At 39.6% G+C, this 18,443-nt stretch overlaps 1 protein-coding gene across 13 annotated transcripts in view; it reads right to left on the bottom strand.

Annotated features, from left to right (window-relative positions):
* The window catches only part of PDE1C (phosphodiesterase 1C), a 343,427-nt gene that overhangs the window by 23,443 nt on the left and 301,541 nt on the right, over positions 1-18,443 (bottom strand). For 12 of the 13 annotated variants that reach the window (XM_085226619.1, XM_085226620.1, XM_085226622.1 and 9 more), the window contains 4 exons: positions 16,895-17,015; positions 15,536-15,711; positions 12,805-13,101; positions 8,569-8,643 (listed from right to left, as the gene is read on the bottom strand). In XM_085226619.1, coding sequence (XP_085082745.1) covers positions 8,569-8,643; positions 12,805-13,101; positions 15,536-15,711; positions 16,895-17,015 — 669 coding nt within the window. Of the gene's footprint in view, positions 1-3,720; positions 3,767-8,568; positions 8,644-12,804; positions 13,102-15,535; positions 15,712-16,894; positions 17,016-18,443 lie in introns of all 13 variants that reach the window. The other variant, XM_085226623.1, reaches the window with a different exon arrangement.

Raw genomic sequence — 18,443 nt, 5'->3', positions numbered from 1 at the left:
GCTCAGTTCAAGCACTAGGTCAAATGACAAAAGAAATGACAAACTGTTGTATGTCAACTGATGTCATAAAACAATTACTGCAAAACAAGGAGGAAAAACAGTCTGAGTAAATGTGAGATAATCCATAATCCAAAAGGTGGTTAAGCTTAATACTACATAGAAAGAATGGAAATATATGCAGCTGACAGGACAGATCACTAAGCGATTTCCATGGGAACCTCCTGCCAGGACTGACTCCCTAATTTTATAAGGTTATCCCAATAAGCCTGGCTATTTATTGTTTCCCCTGCATGCTAACATGTGCTCAATGGTACATTTTTCTGTCTGAAAAGTACTATTAAAGCTACTCCTGAAGCAGAATAAAAGGATGATGTCCAAAATCTCTACTCTCTTGCTTCTTTTGAGTCAGAGATGAAGGAGGCCTAAGAAACAAAGTTTGTAAGATCAGTGAAATGAAGAAGAGATATGTATTACAAGTTAATTCATCTGCATTGTCTGTATGAAAATAATTATTTTTCCAAAGAAGCAGCCAAGTTTCTCTGTGGTGCCTGAGTCCTGTTTAAAGAAATATAAATACTTCTGGGAGAAAACTTTGAATACTTGTTCTGTAACTGAATTCAAGTACCATCACTGTAATTTAGCAGACATCCCAAGTGCTTAGCACTCTTGTTGCTGGTGGGGAAATGACATTAGCAAGGAAGGTATTCTTATTTTTGAGTTTTGGCACATAGTTATCTCTAAATCATTCATGACTTCAAACAATTTCTGGTCGTGTTCACGTGGATCTTGCACTTCATGTTTGTTTGACAGCTTGCATTATACTCGACCTGAAATCACAGCAGTGCTGGAAGAAAGAGATTTGTTTAGCTTTAATGTATGTTGAATGACTACTGGTACATTATAGAGATACTCAACTGCAGAGAAAAAAAAAACAAAACAAAACAACAGCTGCATTGGCAAAAGTTTGGTTGTGCCAAATGCATTTGAATCTCCTGAGTAAAGCATGTAAGAAAGAAACTAGTCATGCATTATGCAAGGTAATCTACAGGAATAGGTGTGAAAATTTACTCTATATTTGATGATCAAACATAATTCAAAGTTCTGAATGCATCTGTGGTAAAAGCTAGATCACAGTTTTCATACAGAGATGTTTTGTTGTGGATGCAAACTAAAACCTCAGCCAAAGATATGAATCAGAATTTTGTAATTAGCACTGAACAAATAATGTCTTGTTTGAATGAGTGAATACACTAGAAAACTGGGTAATACTTTGCTCTGGGTCAAGCACAAGTAATTACTTTTTTTCCGCCATGGCAAAAAAAGCTATTGCTGAGGAGTGCTTTTTTGGTGGGAGGGAGGTAGAGATGAAATGAAAGATCATCGTAGAATCATAGGTTTCCCACCACGTGAGCTTTTCAACTAACTTAAATAAAACTTTTTTCTTTTTTCTTTTTTTTAGCATTTCCTTAAAGCTGGCTAGTTACATGAAACCAGTTCAAGGAAAAAATTCTGATTTAGATTTCATCAATGTCTCTTCAGTTTTTGACAATGACGTATTCTCAATCCCCTCAATTCCTAAATATTTCAGTCTGATTCAAAATTTCACTTTTCAACTAATGTCACATCCAGTTTTCCTTCTTTTGCATTTATTGTTGTCTACAAGGGCTGGGTTTTGACATTAAGAATACCTAAACAGCAGTTCAGGAGCAGAGAAGAGAATGAAACTAGCTATGCAGCAGTGAACCAATTAAAGGCAGTAAAGATTGCTTGGAGGGTACGAATGTCAGAAAACTAACCAGTCAAGTGACTCTTCTCTTTGTCCAGCTTCTGTCATCTAAATGGGACAGATTCCTGGGCTGAGCAGCTCAAGGATATCCACCCTCAGGTCTGCAAAGTTCTCACCAAGCATTCAGCTGGCTGTCTATAGGATGGAGTCTTTACATTTGGATTCCCATTGTGCTGACTTTTTATCTCTTCCAGCTTCTACTTAAACTACCTTGTCAGTGGCAGCGTTGCACAGGGAGAAAGGAGGCCTGATTGTCACTGAGTTGAACATTAGCTGATGGAGGGAGGGAGCAAGAAGGACTTGCCCCTTGCTGAAGTGAGACTTTCTATACATCACTGCACATGCACATTTTAGGGATTAGAAGAGCTATAGCAAGGCAAGGTCACAGCTCCACTCCCTGACTGATACAGTGAAATGGCTGACGGTGCAAAAATCAAGGAGGAATGGGCACAATGTACTGCACAAGTTATGCGTTACACCTCTAGTGTCATGGCTATTATCCCTGAGGAGCTATCTCTAAGCAGAATTTCATGCAAAGGACAAAAGGTAACCTCAAAATGTTCCCTGTGAAGTTAACTACTCAAAAAAACCATTTAGGTACCTACACTCAATGCTCTACACCACGCAACTGGAATGAACATTCCACATATTCACTGGAATCTGAAACCCAAACCAAATGCCACCTCTGAGTTATCAACTTTTCACATATCCACACTCTGTGATTTCATGTAAAGCAGAAGCAAAAATCAGTCAAGCTTTTGGATCAAGTCCTAAGGACTTCCTAAATACATAGCATGGTCTGAACTACAGTCTTAGAAAACAAGTCATAAAGGAGGCAGACAAAAGTCTCAATCAGGCGCCTTCAGTAAGTTAGACAGTTAATGAACTGGCAAAACCATCTGTGTATTTTGACAAAGTAGCTCCCTGCTTCGTATTCCCCATATTCTCACTGAGCATGCATGCCATGGAGATGTAATATTCCTGAGGTCAGGATGCTAACAACGTGCTTTTCGTTTATCATCAAAGATCACACCATTCCATGTTCTTCTATTTGATAGTAAAACTGCATAAAGACTTTTCAGAGTACATCTCCCTGTGCAAATTCCAGCTTGCCTCAGGTGCTGCTTGTTTAATAAGGCACGCTCACATTTTTTAAAAAGAACATTTAAATGATTTTAAAAGAACAGAAGCTTTTTTCTCCCCTTCAGTTATGCTATATTGCGCTAGTATGGACTTATTGTTCATCAGAGATAAGTAATGGGGAAATGAATCTCCTTTTGGATAGGAAAATGTCCTCATGCTCTTCAGGCAAGCTTTTCCAGAGGGTATGAGTACAATGCTTTCCAATTTCCAATGCAGGGCAATAACCTCTAATGTAATTCAGGTAGCAAGCCATAAAAGAAATAAGAAAAGAAAGGAAATTGTCTCTAGAAGTGGTCTTTAGCTACTGTAATTCCAATTTGCCACCACTGCCGGATTCTGACATATAATATCAAAGCAATATCTTACAGAAGGAAGTCTGTGTTTGCCTTACCAACTTTTTGAATTTTTGAACAATTTTTGAAATGGGCTTTTTGCTTCTGACGACAACGGAGAAATCAGCCTATCTTTTGGAATAAAAGTAGAGATGGCTCTGCTGTTTACATGACTTTAAATTTACCATTTTTAACATCATTTATCAAGATTTAGCAGAGGATTGTTAGAGTTAGGGCAGCATGGTTAGGTCATGGTTGGACTCGATGATCTTTAAGGTCTGTTCCAACCTGAGTGATTCTATGATTCTACGGTTTTCCCTCTCTGAAGAATATATAGGTGAACGCTGTTCCTTTATACGTTTGAGCAATTCAGTTAAAACAACACTGGCATCGTGCAGATTATACAAGCAGGATTTTGGAAGAAGAAATCTAGAGTTCATTGCAATGTATTGGTCTTACCTAGATCAACATAAAATGCACGTATGGAAACCATATCTGCAGAAGGCTGCGAAGATAAATCATCATTAAGTGACTGAACAACTTTGTGAAAAGCTGCATTCTCTTCTATATTAAGAGGGAAGAATTCTGTTAATTCAGCTGTATCTGCAGTAAAAGTAGGGCCATCATCACAGCTCCATCACATCATCATTTAAAGTCCTCTCAAAAAAAGCACTCCCACACCAAAGACATTCCCAGACAGCAATGTTCCGTGCAAGCTACTCCATCACGAATGCTTCATTTTTGATTTTTTATCACAGCTGTGATAGAAAGAGACAGAGCCCCTGTATTTTACCTTTCTAAGCAGGGAATTTTGTACTTTCTGATTGTCAAGAAAAAATAAGACCAAAAGGAGCTCTGCATGTTGGCATGGGCAATGTACTGAACCTATAGGAAAGGATTTGAACTACTGTTAAGCAACAGTCTATCTTTAAAAAACAAACAAACAAAAGAAGATAAACTATTATTCCGTCCTCATGAGGCCCCATCTGGAGTACTGCCTCCAGGTCTGAGGCCTCCAATGTAGGAAAGATGTGGAGCTGTTGGAGTGGGTCCAAAGGAAGGTCATGAAGATGACCAGAGGGCTGGAGCACCTCTCATGCAAGGACAGGGAGCTGGGCTTGTTCAGCCTAGAGAAGAAAAGGCTGAAAGGAGACTTCATTACAGCCTGCCAGTATCTAGAAGGGGATTATAAAAAGGAGGGGAAGCAACTTCTTACAAAGGCAGACAGTAACAGGACAAGGGAGAATGGTTTTAAGCTCAGGGAGGGGAGGTTTAGATTGCATGTCAGGGGGAAGTTCTTCACAGAGAGAGAGGTGAGGTGCTGGTACAGCTGCCCAGAAAATCTGTGGATGCTCTGTCCCTGGAGGTGTTCAAGGTTGGATGGAGCCCTGGGCAGCCTGGTCTAGTACCAGATCTGGAAGTTGGTGGCCCTGCGTGTAGCAGGGGGGCTGGAACCTGATGATCCTTGGGATCCCTTCCAACCCAAGCCATTCTATGATTCTGTGATAAAGGTCTAAATTCCTAGAATGCTTGTAATGTATGTGCTCATCATAGAGACTGTACACATAAAAAGATGCATATTGCCTTGCATTGTAATGTACTGTGTTATTGGCTATTATTAGAGGAAGTACTATTGCAATGTAGGGGTAAGATGTGACCAGGAGGTGGGAGTATTGCTTATCATGCACAGCCAGAGCACACGAGGCTTTCCCAGCACATACCACAAGTTCCCAAATACCCTATGAATTTCTGTGCTTCACCAAGTAAATTTGCTTTTTACCATGAGATAAGTTGCCAGGAGAAACACACACATAAATACACACAAACACAGACACAAACACAGAAATGAACCTGTACATTTCTCTTATTTCCTAGCTGAAAAAGAGTAACAGAATAAACTGTATTTTGGTGACTGGAACAAAGAGTTGCACTGAAAACTTAATATTGCAGACATTTTCCCCAGTAGGAGAAAGAAATGAAGCTATAAAGACAACTCGTGAAAGTGCAACATGATGTAAAAAGTTTTCTCATTTATTCTATGTGAGTAGAAAAAATTGCAAAAATAAATGCTGTGAATGTATAGAAAAATTACTTCTGTGTGACTGCTTTAGAATTTCCAGTCCAAGTACTGAATAGCAACTATTTCACAGGGGAAAATCAGGTTTTCCAAAATGGTTTAATAACATTTTATCCCACAGAAAACATTTGATGATGCTGTTGGTGCTGATGATGTCAGATAGGACTGTCTTTACAAAGAAATGGCAGTCTCATATCTCTTCTATCAAAGCTGAAGATAAAGGTAGTACTGAGTAACAACTGAATGTCCCACAGAACAAACAAAAAACCAATAACAGGAAGATTACATTACAATGAAGATGCTATCCTGTGTTTAAGAAACTCAAACAAGATTTTGAAGCAATTAATACTACATTCTAAGGCACAACTGCAGCTTGCACAGGTGTCCTCGAACTAGCTTTAAAATAGCAGGCTGTGGTACCAGTAGATTCAGCTGTGTGAAGCTCTGGCTAGATGCATTCATAGTTTCCCAGTGGCTTAGAGAGCTTGATCCCTGTTTCTGGAGGCATGCATACCAATCTGTGGGTAGCATAAAGGTAGCACTGACACATCACACCTGGGACTACAGCACAGACAAAGACACTTAATGTCTTTGTGTCCACATAGGATGGTTATTCGTATTTCCTTGGCCACCTGGTTCACCATGAAGTAGAAGGATGATCAGAAATGCTTTAGCACTTACATATTCCAACTACAACACATTATAGTAACATTTTCTATATGCTCAAAAAGTAACATGGGCAAGATCCTGCAAAGATTCATGTAGTTATACTGCAGCTTTTTTCTCACAGCAGGACAGAACAGCAAACTGACCTCAGCTTGGGTGCAGGGCTCTAGCTGATGCTAATGGGAGGTTAAAAGAAAGCCAAAACCCTCATGGGGTGTGATGAATCTGCACAAACGAGCACCTGTTTCACACAAATACACCCCACTTGCAGACTAAGAGGCTGTAAAACCCAAGCACCAGGCCTGGTGCTGCTAAAACCTGGGCTGATATTCACTCAAAAGCAATCTAGAAGTGGTGAGAGAATCCCAGCGCTGTAACCTCAGTCTTTCCAACTCCTCTGCTTTTTTTCCCAGTATATGAAGGACCATGTCCCAGCAGATGAGAAACCATGTGTTTGGGTACATAGTTCAGTAGTCTACAAACAGCTACGTACTATTTGTGGGCAAGATTCATTTTTCCACATCCCTTACATGGCTGGTAAGGAGATTTGCTCAGGACTGAGCAATGGACAGAAGGGGTCACAGAGTATTTCTCAAAACAGAAGTGCCCAATATCCCAATACTTTCCTAGGGCTTGTCTTTCACAAATATTCCCTATTTCTGTCAACGACATCATTAGTCACAATCTCTCTCTACAGCATTTGAAAGAAAAACATGGAGCCCATAAATTGCTTTTGCTTGGTTACAGTTCCTTATTCACTGTAATCAACCGATCCCATGGCATTGGTCTTTTCCTTAAGGGGTTGAGCTGAACACTTCCTTGCAGAAGAACAAACAGATTAAACAGCTAACAGCAAACCAAGACTAGCAACCTGCAAGTAAACAAATTTACTACCACACTTTTATGTCAGCATGAAGCATTCACCTCTTTGTCTTCCAGCCTGATTAAATAGGTGTCCCTACTCTTCCCAAGAGACCAAGACTGCAAGCTTTCAAAGGCGACCTTGTCCTCAAATTTAGGGGTTCCCAAGCCTACTCTCATGGTTGGTCTGATGCCCCTGCATCTGCCAAGAGAAGCCCCAAGCTTTCTGCATGTACCCATCCTGCCAAGGGAGCAGTCTTTCTACACACCCACTGTTCTGCCATCACCAAGTGGGGAGAGAAGCCATTCCTCTTACTAATCCTTGTGAAGCTATTACAGCTACATAAGACATGCACATATTCGTCAATGCCTGCAGAGCCAGACTGCTAATTGAATATTTGCTCTTTATTTCTGCATACTGTGTAAAGAGTTATGAATGGTACTCATTCACGACTCTTCCTGACAGACAACTTATCTGAAGTGTATAAATAATATGACATTCCAACAAATAATTGATTTTTCCTGAACAATCATTGCTAACAGAGCTCTATATAAAATACATATTTATGTGTCTGAAATTAATACATGTGATTAGAGATGAATTGCTCTACTTTTTTCTTTTCTATTCTTTTCTTTTTTTTGCCAAGATCACATTATCTTCTTATTAGTCACTTTTCTGGAAGACTAAGAACTAAGTAATTTCTTACAAGGTAACAGTAAAAGCAAACAGCATCCTTCTAAACTGCAGCGCTTAAAATGAGGTTGCCTTTCTTGACCATTAAAATACAATACTGTACTACTTAGGGATATTTCAATGGATTTAATTGAGACATACAAAGGAAATCTTAGCTGTAGCATGTTTCCATTTATTCTGCCATGCAATACTTAAGCAATCAGTTCTGGGGTGACGTGGAGTCAGATGCTATCTTGTAGCCTTTTGCTGCACAACTGAGAAGCAGAAGAGCAACCATGCCACATCTCTTACAGGCTTTTTTCTGCTTTGCTGATGCTACTAAAACATCTGTGAAAATCTGCAATAGGCTCAGGGCTGTGTGAAATTATTTCTAGGTGTTCAAGAAACTGTCTTACAACTTGGGATTGTCTCAGTTCAAAAGTGTTTTAGCAATATCCCTTCTCTAGAGTGTCCTTAACAGCGCCTACTCTTGCTTGCTTCCTTCCCATACCTGTGGTTCAACAGCACTTGGCAAATTCCACCTCAGAGTATTAAGTCAAGAAACCTTTGTGGTTGGATAAGCACAGTGTGATGTGCAACCAAAAAAAAAGGAGATGCACCTTGTGCAGGGTTTTGCTTAGATTTGTGTTTTGCACCCCCATACAGTCGGTCTTCACTGGGAGCAGAATTTGGTTCAAAGAAACTCAGAAGGATAGAACCTTACCCATGTTTCCTAGTAAGCAGTTCAAATAATCCAGGATTTTTCTTGTGGGCAGTGCACAGAAATTGTTCAAGAAGATAAAGAAGATGGTTTACCAATAGAAAAATTAAGTGGCATTAGACGTTATGTGAAAGAGCTGATTTTCCCCCAGAATACCCCTAATGGCTTCTCATATCTAATGACTGTTTCTGTTAAATGTTTTTCAGGTTACCACACAATTTTTTGTAATCATAAAATATGATGCTTATAAAACAATAGATTACATATAGAAATGTGTGACAAAACAAAAAAAAAATACTAAGTCCTTACCATCTGTTTTCTTTGATTCATTTCCCACACTAGATTGATCTTTTTTGTCTGCCATACTGTCTTCCTTTATTTCACCTAGAATGAAGCAATAAGGGATACTATAAGCATTATAATGCAGACTGCAGTGTATTAATGCCTGTAACTCCATCAAATTTCAACATCCAAGAGAGATTTTCCGTAAGAGGAAATATCTGGATTCACGATGACCTAGGATTAACATAGTATCACAGAATAACGCAACACTCAGAGTTTATCTGACTTCAACAGAAAACCAAGCTTTACAATTTACTTTCAAATTTATTCTGCTAATACCCCTTTAAGTGCCCATGCAAACTCATACTCCTCCTCACTGCATATGCATCATTAAAACCTGAACACTACCTTCATCTCAAAATCAAGACTAAAAAATGTATGCTTTTAGAAGACTGAGTTAAGATCCTTTGAGGCTTTGTCATAGGTCTCTGCACTAAAGAACCATTTTAGATATCCTAAAAAGTCCTACCTCATTGGATCACACTTTCTCTTAACAGTTTTACTTATCCACAGAATCATTTACGCTGGTCTGCCTACACTGATATCAAGAAACAGACAAGCAACCTAGCACTGATCACTGGATTTAGAGTCTATGCAGCAAACCTGGAAGACAAGGTCTTTAGCAGTGCACCAGTTGATGCAGAACAAAAATGGGAATTAGGGCTGAAGTATATTTTAAGAAGTCAAGAAGGGTAACTGGGGTCCTTCTTATATTCTGTCCTCTATCAGTCTCACAGCAGAGCACAACAGACCTTCCCAGACCATCTCCCCACTGAAAAAGAATGTTCTGTTGCCAAATGTGACTATGAACTAAAATTTACTTCAAGGGACAGATATAGTAGAATGGGGCTCATTCAGCAGCAAAGGAGGTCTCCTTCCTGCAGATGTCCAGAGAAGTCCAATAGCAGCCCACACAGATGGGAGCAGACATCTCTTCCTTCACCCAAAAGAGAGCAGCAGTGAATTTGTAAGCCACATCTCAACATCAAAAAAACCCTGTAGAAAATCTCACTTCAGAATTTTGTAAATACGAAGTACATGGCTGTATAAATGTATAATAATACAGCTTATTCCAGCTGTATTATTATTTTTTGCTATTATTACCACTTCCTAGCCTTTGGATCAAGAACGTAGGGATGGCTATGTTAGAGAGGAACCAATCTGCCTTCAGAACAGTTACGGTCAATGAGTATGTATTTTTGAAACAGCTCAAAAAAGTGAAAATGTAGAGAAGCAAGGCCTGCCTCTTCTAAATTTGCCCTAACCACTGGAACAACTGTTATTCTTGGATGACAGAAAATTGGTTTCTCCCTCTCCAATTAATACTCTTCTAATAGAAAAGTGGTTTTGAAATCTTAAAACGTTTAGCAAGATGGAAAAAACATGTCCTGTTTTGTTCTCATTTAGAACAAAAACTTCCATGGTTTTCTTATTAAGGTCATTGTGTGGGTGAGAGAAAAATGAAAACAAGAAGACACGAGACAGACAGCAACTTCCTCAGCTTATTATACACTGCCATTGATTCGGGCTTCTTTGGAAAGTCCAAACTGAACAGAGAGGTATGAGCAGCTCCAGGTACTCCAGGTAGAACTGAGGTGTCTGCTTGAAAAAGATGGTCTCCACAAGGACACTGTATTCAAGATGAAATGAAAATGTACCTAGCAAGGCACAGAAGGCTTCTCACATTCCCATTGCATAAATGAGGCACTTGACCCTAAGTGTGTGCAGGCAAAGACGATGAACATGCACACACACGTTATTTCCCAGTTTGACATCTCTGAGAAAGCACAAAGGAAGTGAGCAGTGAGTGAAACTTCCAGCTCCTCTGACAACACAATTTTTGAACTTTCATTGAATATTTTTATGAATAGGAGACTTTTGAGTATTGTAATATCTACCATGCCATACTGCCAGTAGCAGAGCAGAACGATGATCGTAATGATCTTTCTGAAAGAGATTACAAAGGCAGAGGCAAATATGTCATGACGAGGTATTAACAGATGTAAAATAAAGGAAACTGCATGAACCCAGATATATGAATGTTAGATTTCATCAGTCTCCAAAGATTCTGCAGTGAGTGTAATTCATTAGGGCCTTCTCCCATAAATTAAAGAGCAGAATTTCGTGCCCTAAGGAAGACACTAATTTTCAAAAATCATTATAATTCCTTCCAAAGCATTTCAGACACCTGCAGCAGAGAGACATTGCAGAAAAAAGTACTGTCAAAATCACCAGAGCATACTTAGCCCTTATATTGTTAGAAGGCTGTAAAGTAAAGGATTTCAGGAGCAAAATCTGCTGCAGTCTAACTGGGATTTCACATCTTCAACCTTTTTGCTTCTTTGTGGGGCCCACTCTCATTCATTTACATAACATTGCTGGAGGAAAAATCCCATGTGTAACAGCATGACAACCTGGATCTACATAGTCCTTCCAATCTAAAAAAATCTAATGACAAAAGAATCACTGGGGAAGGCCTGAATCCAGTCGTACCAGGAGTACTTCAAACAGAATTCTTGCCTCAGCTGCCATCTAAGTCCACTGCCTTAGCCCAGGAATTTCAATGACTGTACAATTACTCATTTTTTTCCTAAGAGGATGCTTCAGAATCTCAGTGTTTTGCTGGTTTTGGACTGGCTGACGTTACCAAAATGATGAGAAATCACATGAGGCTGTACTGTCATTTTTTGCTAACAGCTTAGAAGAGCAAGGTTGGCGAGGGAAGGATAGTGAAATGGCCAATAGCCAACTGATCTGTTCTCAGGGACAGAATCAAATAAGACAATAAAGACCTGGGAGTGCAAATGAAAAATCCTAGTGCCCAGGTTATCTTTTCTTCAATCTTGCCAGTTGGAGAAAAGAGGAAAGCCAGAAATAGGCAAGTAATACATGTCAACTCCTGGCTATGTGGCTGGTGCCAGCTCAAGGTTTTTATGGTTTGGTTTTTATGAGAATGGGACACTCTGTGAAGATTATGACCTGTTATAGGGAGGGATGGGATCCACCTGTCTAGAAGAGGCAGGGCACCTTTGGCAGCAGGCTGGCCAAACTAGTGAAGCAGGCTTTAAAATGAAGGATTTGGGGGGTGGGGTTCAAGTGCTCCATTGCAACCAACTGGGAATAAGCCAAGCCTACCAGAACAGTGACAAATGTTCCTTAGCTGCCTCCTATGACCTAAGCCAGAAGGTCAGTCACCTCAAGAGCATGTATAACTATAGGGGATTCTTTTGCATCCCTCTAGGGAAACCTGCATCCTCTGCTCCTTTTCTCCTTGTTTACAAATACCTACAGGACTGGAAGCAAGTGGATGAGGCTGGGCTCTTTTCAGTGGTGCCCAGCAACAGGACAAGGGGCAGCAGGCACTAACTGGAACATAGCAAGTTCCAGTAAAAACATGAGGAAAAACTTGTTTACTTTGAGGGTGATAGAGCACTGGAACAATCTGCCCAGAGAGGCTGCAGAGTCTCCCTGTCTGGAGATATTCAAAACTCACCTGCACGTCTTCCTGTGCAAACTTTCCATAGGGAACTTGCTTTAGCAGGTGATTTGGACTTGATGATCTACAGAGGTTCCTTCCAACCCCTACAATTCCGTGATTCTGTGATTCACAGGTCTAATAACTTATTTTAATGTGGCATGCAATTTTCAATTCTTTTTCCACCTTTTCTAGGTGCAAAATATAATTATTTTAACTCACTAACAGGTTTTTGACAATAAATCTTTAAGAAAAGGCTCGTGTTTGCCCTAATAAAACAGAACAAATGTAGTATAAATAAAATGAAAACAGCAGAGAGGGGAAAAGAGCTGCTGTGCTAAAACATTTACATTCGAGAATCAGTTCAAAGATACCTTAAATTGGCCTTTGAAAGTGTTTATATCTTCAGCATCTCCTCTTTCAACTAACCAGTCAGTGAAGCTGTTCACTGAACCAAGATTGTTTCAGCTTTGAAGTGTACATCAAAACAAGCTGATTCATTTCCATGAGAAGAGTCTTATTGCCCTTTGCCAAAAGCATGAGGCAGACATTATGAGCTCCATCTTTTACAAAACAATAATTCTTGGAAGTACCAATGCTGAATTCTACGAAAAGGTTCTGCGCCCAGGACAACTTTTTTCACAACATCAACTGCTCCCATCCCATTACTGAGATGAAATACCACTTTTATGGTGGTATTCACCTTTCAGTAGAAGGAAAGAACTTACCATTCTGGACATGTTTCTCTTCTCTCGATGTGTGATGAGAATCCATTCCCTTATCTGTCCTAGGAGCACTTTTTCCTTGAGAAGCTTCATATCTGGTCACTCCAGTTTGCCCAGTCCCATTTAAGTGGGAATTTTCATTGGAATCTGAACTTTTGTTTTCCCCAAGATTTGGTTCTTTGCTGTTCTCCGTCTTTGCTGCTGTGGCATCTTCAGTTGGCTTCTCATCCTTTTCATCTGTTTTCTTTTCATCTGTTCCCTGATGAACACTTTCCTCTGCTTCTTTCTTAGCTTTTTCTTCTGCATCCTCAGCAAAGAGAGAAGCAAAACATGAAAAGTAATGATGATTATCAGTCAATTTTACAAGAAATACAATTCACACATGTAAATACTTCAGTTTTTACCTTCCAAACAGGTATTATTTAGATAAGTGTAGGAATTGACAAGGGAAAAAGAGCACAGGAGAACATTTAAGAAAGTACTCTGAAAAAAATACCCTGTGTTGGCCTACCTACATCATATGTACATGTATGTTTTTAACCATATGAGGTTCCCTTCTGAAAATGCAGTTCTTCAGAAAATTTAAGAGGTAAATTAAAAAGAGATATTAGCTCTGTAAGTATGTCTTTAGGGGTACAGAGGTTATACAGGATATACAGGAGTCAGTCAAATCACATTTAGTTTACCCTATCTGGCACCACATAATCCTAAACACTTTGAAAGTCTTGGTTCTTTGAAAATCCATTTTTTCTCCTTTTTCCAAGTTGCTTTCAATTCCAGCTTCCTAATCTCTTCATTTCTACTTACTGCTATAATTTCTTTACATCTCTGTCCCTTCTTACCAGACTAATACGTTACTATCAGTACCTGCTATTCCATTCCCAAAAGGGGAATGTGACCCAGAACACAACTACATCCCTTAATCATAGAATTAATTAATGAAGTGCTCGAGCTAAAAAACCTATGCGCAGGCAGAAACTCCATAATTTTCTTCTCTTTTCCATGATCAGAAAAGAATTAACTTGCAAAAGCAACTGAATAACTCAGCCCACACTCAATTTGGTGCCTTATTCAGCTTCAGGCTATATCTGTATCCATACTGACTTCAAGCATTCAGAAGTGACCGCACCGTGCTGCCCAGTATATCTCATTCTGCCTGCCTACAGGGTTTCTAGGTCTGCAATATCACAGCCCACCCATCCATCACCCTATTGTGGATAACCAATTGTAGTCTAATTGTGATAGGAATCACAAAGAGATGTATCTCCTGGTTTCTGAGACATTTTGTAAGCTGATAAGTAGACAAGAATATCCTGCAAATCACAGAATAAAGTCCAATTAGTCCAGTGGAAGCAATCTTGACACCTATAAGGAAGATGTTTTGGTCCTTACAGGAGCGGCAACTTAGCCAGAGAGCAGAAATTACAAAAAAAAAAAAAACAAAAAAACAAAAACAAACAAACAAACAACAATGGTGTCTCCTCAAATATTTCTTATGAGTGAACCAGAAACAGTTTTGAGAACAATGTACCAATGGGTTACAAATGAGAAAGGTGAAAGCTGTCTGTATAAGAAATGTCAATTTGTATTTCCTTGTCAGCAGCTAGCTAAAGTTAATTAATTTTTAAATGAATAAATTATGGCTCACATGAAAATATAATTAAATTAGATATGCACCTCCCTGGCTTTACTAATCATTCTTGAAATCAACGGTAGCTCGCATAGACAGCTTTCTGGGAGTCTGATGGTATTTAGCTCCCTTTATTCTGAGGATCTGAAAATAAACCAAGATGCTGCATTCTGCACCCGAACCACAAGAGAGAGATTCAGCTCAGGAAACCAGGGCTTGCTACAGCACTGCTGGTTAGCACCTCCATGAGCTTCCCTGCACCATTAGACAGGCCTTTCAATTAGAGAGGACAGATCTGCTTTGGCAAATAGAGAACTAAGCCAAGTCTTCCATTGGTCATAAAGCCCAAACTGCATAATGTATTACAATCAAACTCCTTCCATTTGTATGAAATACAACAACTCCATTAAATAATGGGTTTAGTAACAAGCATTCAGCTCAGAGGAGACACTGTACCACAGTTTCATGAAGAAATAAATGTAATCAAATTCTGACTTTGTTTTCTCCAAAGCACATCTAAATGACTCCAGGGCACTTTCAGTTGCATGACACTTTGGATGCTTGGTCTGCTTCCAAGCTCACAATCAATGCAGACTTTATATTCTGCAGTCCTGCACAGATTTGTGATATCATGAGCAGAAGCAGCAAACTTCCTAAATTCTCATCCAATGTAACATTGCAAATATGAAGCCAGACCTGAATCCAGAATATCATGGTATTTTTACCGGACATATTATTCCTATCTCTTTCAATCTTAACAGTAAACAATTGATAACACGTCTCTCAAAATCCTTTTCCTGCTATTTTTGCACACGCTCTGAGTCTGACTCATGACCTTAGGGGGCTTCCCTTAGAGTTCCTTTTTTTCCTCCTATTGTCCAAATCCTCTCTGTTATCTACACTCACATCACACAGAAGCATGTAAGGTACAGATGAGTCACAATATTCCTATCTTTCCAAATTCAGTGTAAGCTGTTGACCTAGAGAAGCAGATTCTTTCAAACTAGCAGTGCTTACTTGGAGAATAATTTGATTGAAGATGAGTTTGAAGTAGAAGAGGTCAAAAGAATTTTTTATTCTTTCACTAAGAAGCCTGGATGTTACCTTTGGTGGCTTGTGCTTTCCATTTCTCCCGGTTCTGTTGCACCACCTCAGTCCAGGTGGCTTTAAAACATTTGAAGTCCACAGTGAGTATGGAGCAGTTGAGTGAGGCACTTCCTTCTGACCCAGTGCTCTTGACACTTGATCTCTTAACTTCAGAGGGACTAATGCTATTCAGACTGGGACACAAGATCACAAAACATAACAGAAATCAGTATCTAATGCATCCTAACACAGCTAAGAAATTATTACTCTAAATCTAGATAACACCCAAAGAAGAAGAAAGGAAAGATAACCTTGAATCCTCCACAATTCCCTCCCTCCCTCTAGCCCCACGGCAATCAATGTTAAAGCAAGCAGCACAATCTGAGCCAGCATTAGAAATAATGGACTGCTCTGCTCTCCCTAATCGTTGGTAGACACGATTCCTTACAAAGAGAATCACACAAAGTGGTTCTTTGTTGTGCATCTCCACTCCCTGACTGGAGAGTCAGACAAACTTAGAAATTCAGCATGTCAAAGGAGGAGTCTCCTCAAATTCACCTGTTGGAGTCATTAGACACAGAACTGCTGTACACCAGCATCCATCCAGGGTTTGATGACGTCATTTAAAGCTGAAATAGGCACTCATTTCAGTTACAGACCTAGCAGTTCTCTTTCAAGGAGAGGCATGTCATAGCGCATATTTTAATAAAGGCAGCAAGATAACTGATATAGAAAGATATTAGTGGTTGCCCTGAATGTAACAGTCCAAGAATAAAGAATATGCTTGGGAAAAAAATCCTGATTTGGAGGCTTCACTCTAAGCAGTACAAACCATGAATCCCAAGACATGTCTTATTCATGAAATTACTGAAGTAGCAGATTCTCTACAACAGCAGAAGGGGACGAATGGGCCAAGACTCCTTATATCCAAGCTGCAGGTGAATTCTGGTGATAATTCACACATTTGAATAACTCTAAATAAGCGCTCCTTATACTTCCCAACCCTCTTTAATTACAACGTGGTTATACTTCCATATTCCTAGAAATGAGTGCTTCTCAACGACACTACCTACTTTCTGTTTTGACATTAGTGAAGGAGAGAGCACTTAAATTCACCTGACTACATGGCTACACCCACTTGCATTCAGTGCCTCTGGAGGCTTGGCTCCATTTCCAAGAGGGCCAGCCTCCCTCTATGCCCTGCCTTGGGTTGGGGTTTCCCTTCAAAACAATCACATCACTAGGTGAGCTGGCAATGTGGATAGCAAGCTTTACACCACATGGCAGACATACACTGTGGAGGGATGGATTCACCAGGGGATCTGGATGCAAAAGCGACACATGTGCCCTGAAGGGAGAGGACATATGGTTGTTCACCTGGAACGTCTGAACCCAGACATGCCAGAACGGGAAGCTTCATCTATGAGCGGTGTCACAATCTTCTCAGTCATATCAGTCAGCACAGTAAAAGTGGGTTCCACGATGAAATCAATGAAACCTGAACGGAAATGCAAGCACAGTCAAGAAGGTGAAATAATGATTTATGTGAAGTCACTGCATCAGCGATCTCAGACAAACTCATTCTAAAAGTGCAAGGTAGTTGAGCACACTTCTAGTTCCATTTCCCTTGCCTGATTTGCTTGATTTTTTTCTATACTTCTAAAATATCGGCTGCTCACATTTTCATACTTGGCATAATTAAAAACATTACTTCCAAGTTCTCAGAATTTCATACTAACATTTTGTAAATTTGAGAAAAAAAACCACGCGTTACTGAACCTTCAGTCTTACACAAGCATCCAAACCACGTGCTTCCGTAACTTTGATATACTCTTATGCAAACTTAAGGGAAAATATCACTTTTCCTCCCATGTTGTTAATCAAAAATGCATGCAGTATAAAGCCATAGCAGGAAACTGTGTGCAGATAACCTTGGGGAACTTCATACAATTTTTAAAAACAGTGCAAATTTTACTGAGAACAGTGTGTCACAGGAACCCAGAGGATACTGAGAATTTGATTTAAGTGTGTGTGTCTGCCTGTCTTTATGTCTCTTCTAATCTCCTTCAATTTTTTTTTTTTACTTCTTAGTGACCAAAGAAATCCAAGTCATCGATGCAAATCTCTGATATAATACGTACAACTGGGTCACTAACTCCAGCAATTGGGTGGTGGGATCACTTGCTGAGATACTTGACATTAGTGCATAAACACAAGCTCTTGTCTTAAGCGTTGGATCTAAGAAATATAATAAGCTTTCCCTGGGAGAAATCTCATTAACAGATGCAGATGGAGGTGGCACAAGGGACCAAAATAGGTGAAAAAACCTTGTGACCTAGAAGAACTTTTTTGATAAAATTGAAGCAAGGGTAATAAAGTTATTTCTGTACTGAAGCAGAGTGTGTATGGTAATTTTCCCTGCTTCCTATAGACTGAATACATTATTCAATTATGTAATCTTTAAATAGATATTATAATAATATTGGGAAACTTATCTTGCTATCACAGAAACAAAACTTGGGACTTCATTATGAGGGCTGATCTGAAATTGATGCCTCTTATTTTATTACGTTGGCCCACAATACCAAAGGCAGATGTTGGTGATATGGCAGAAGGGACTGAACCTTCCAGTCAGTATTCTGTTAAAGTTTCTTGCCTTGCGACAGATGGCAGCATATGGCATCTGACATGAACGTGTGCATGAAGCAAAGCTGGCACTGACTTCTTCCACATGGAAAAAAATGACACATTGACATTCATCAACACTTGCTGAACATTTATGGAGACCAAACAGTGGATGTCACCACAGTGAGGCAGTGGGTGATGTGTTTCCACAGCAGCAACAGTGGCAGTGGGTCACCTCTGCTGGTGCAGACTTTTATGAATGCAGCACGATGGCTCTTTCAGCAGCTCATCACTGTTGCAA

Source organism: Meleagris gallopavo, chromosome 6 (genome assembly GCF_905368555.1).
Source record: "Meleagris gallopavo chromosome 6, MGAL_WU_HG_1.1, whole genome shotgun sequence".
Lineage (NCBI taxonomy): Eukaryota > Metazoa > Chordata > Aves > Galliformes > Phasianidae > Meleagris > Meleagris gallopavo.
The sequence above is the reverse complement of the archived record's forward strand: the minus strand, read 5'-3'. Positions and strand labels throughout refer to the sequence as shown.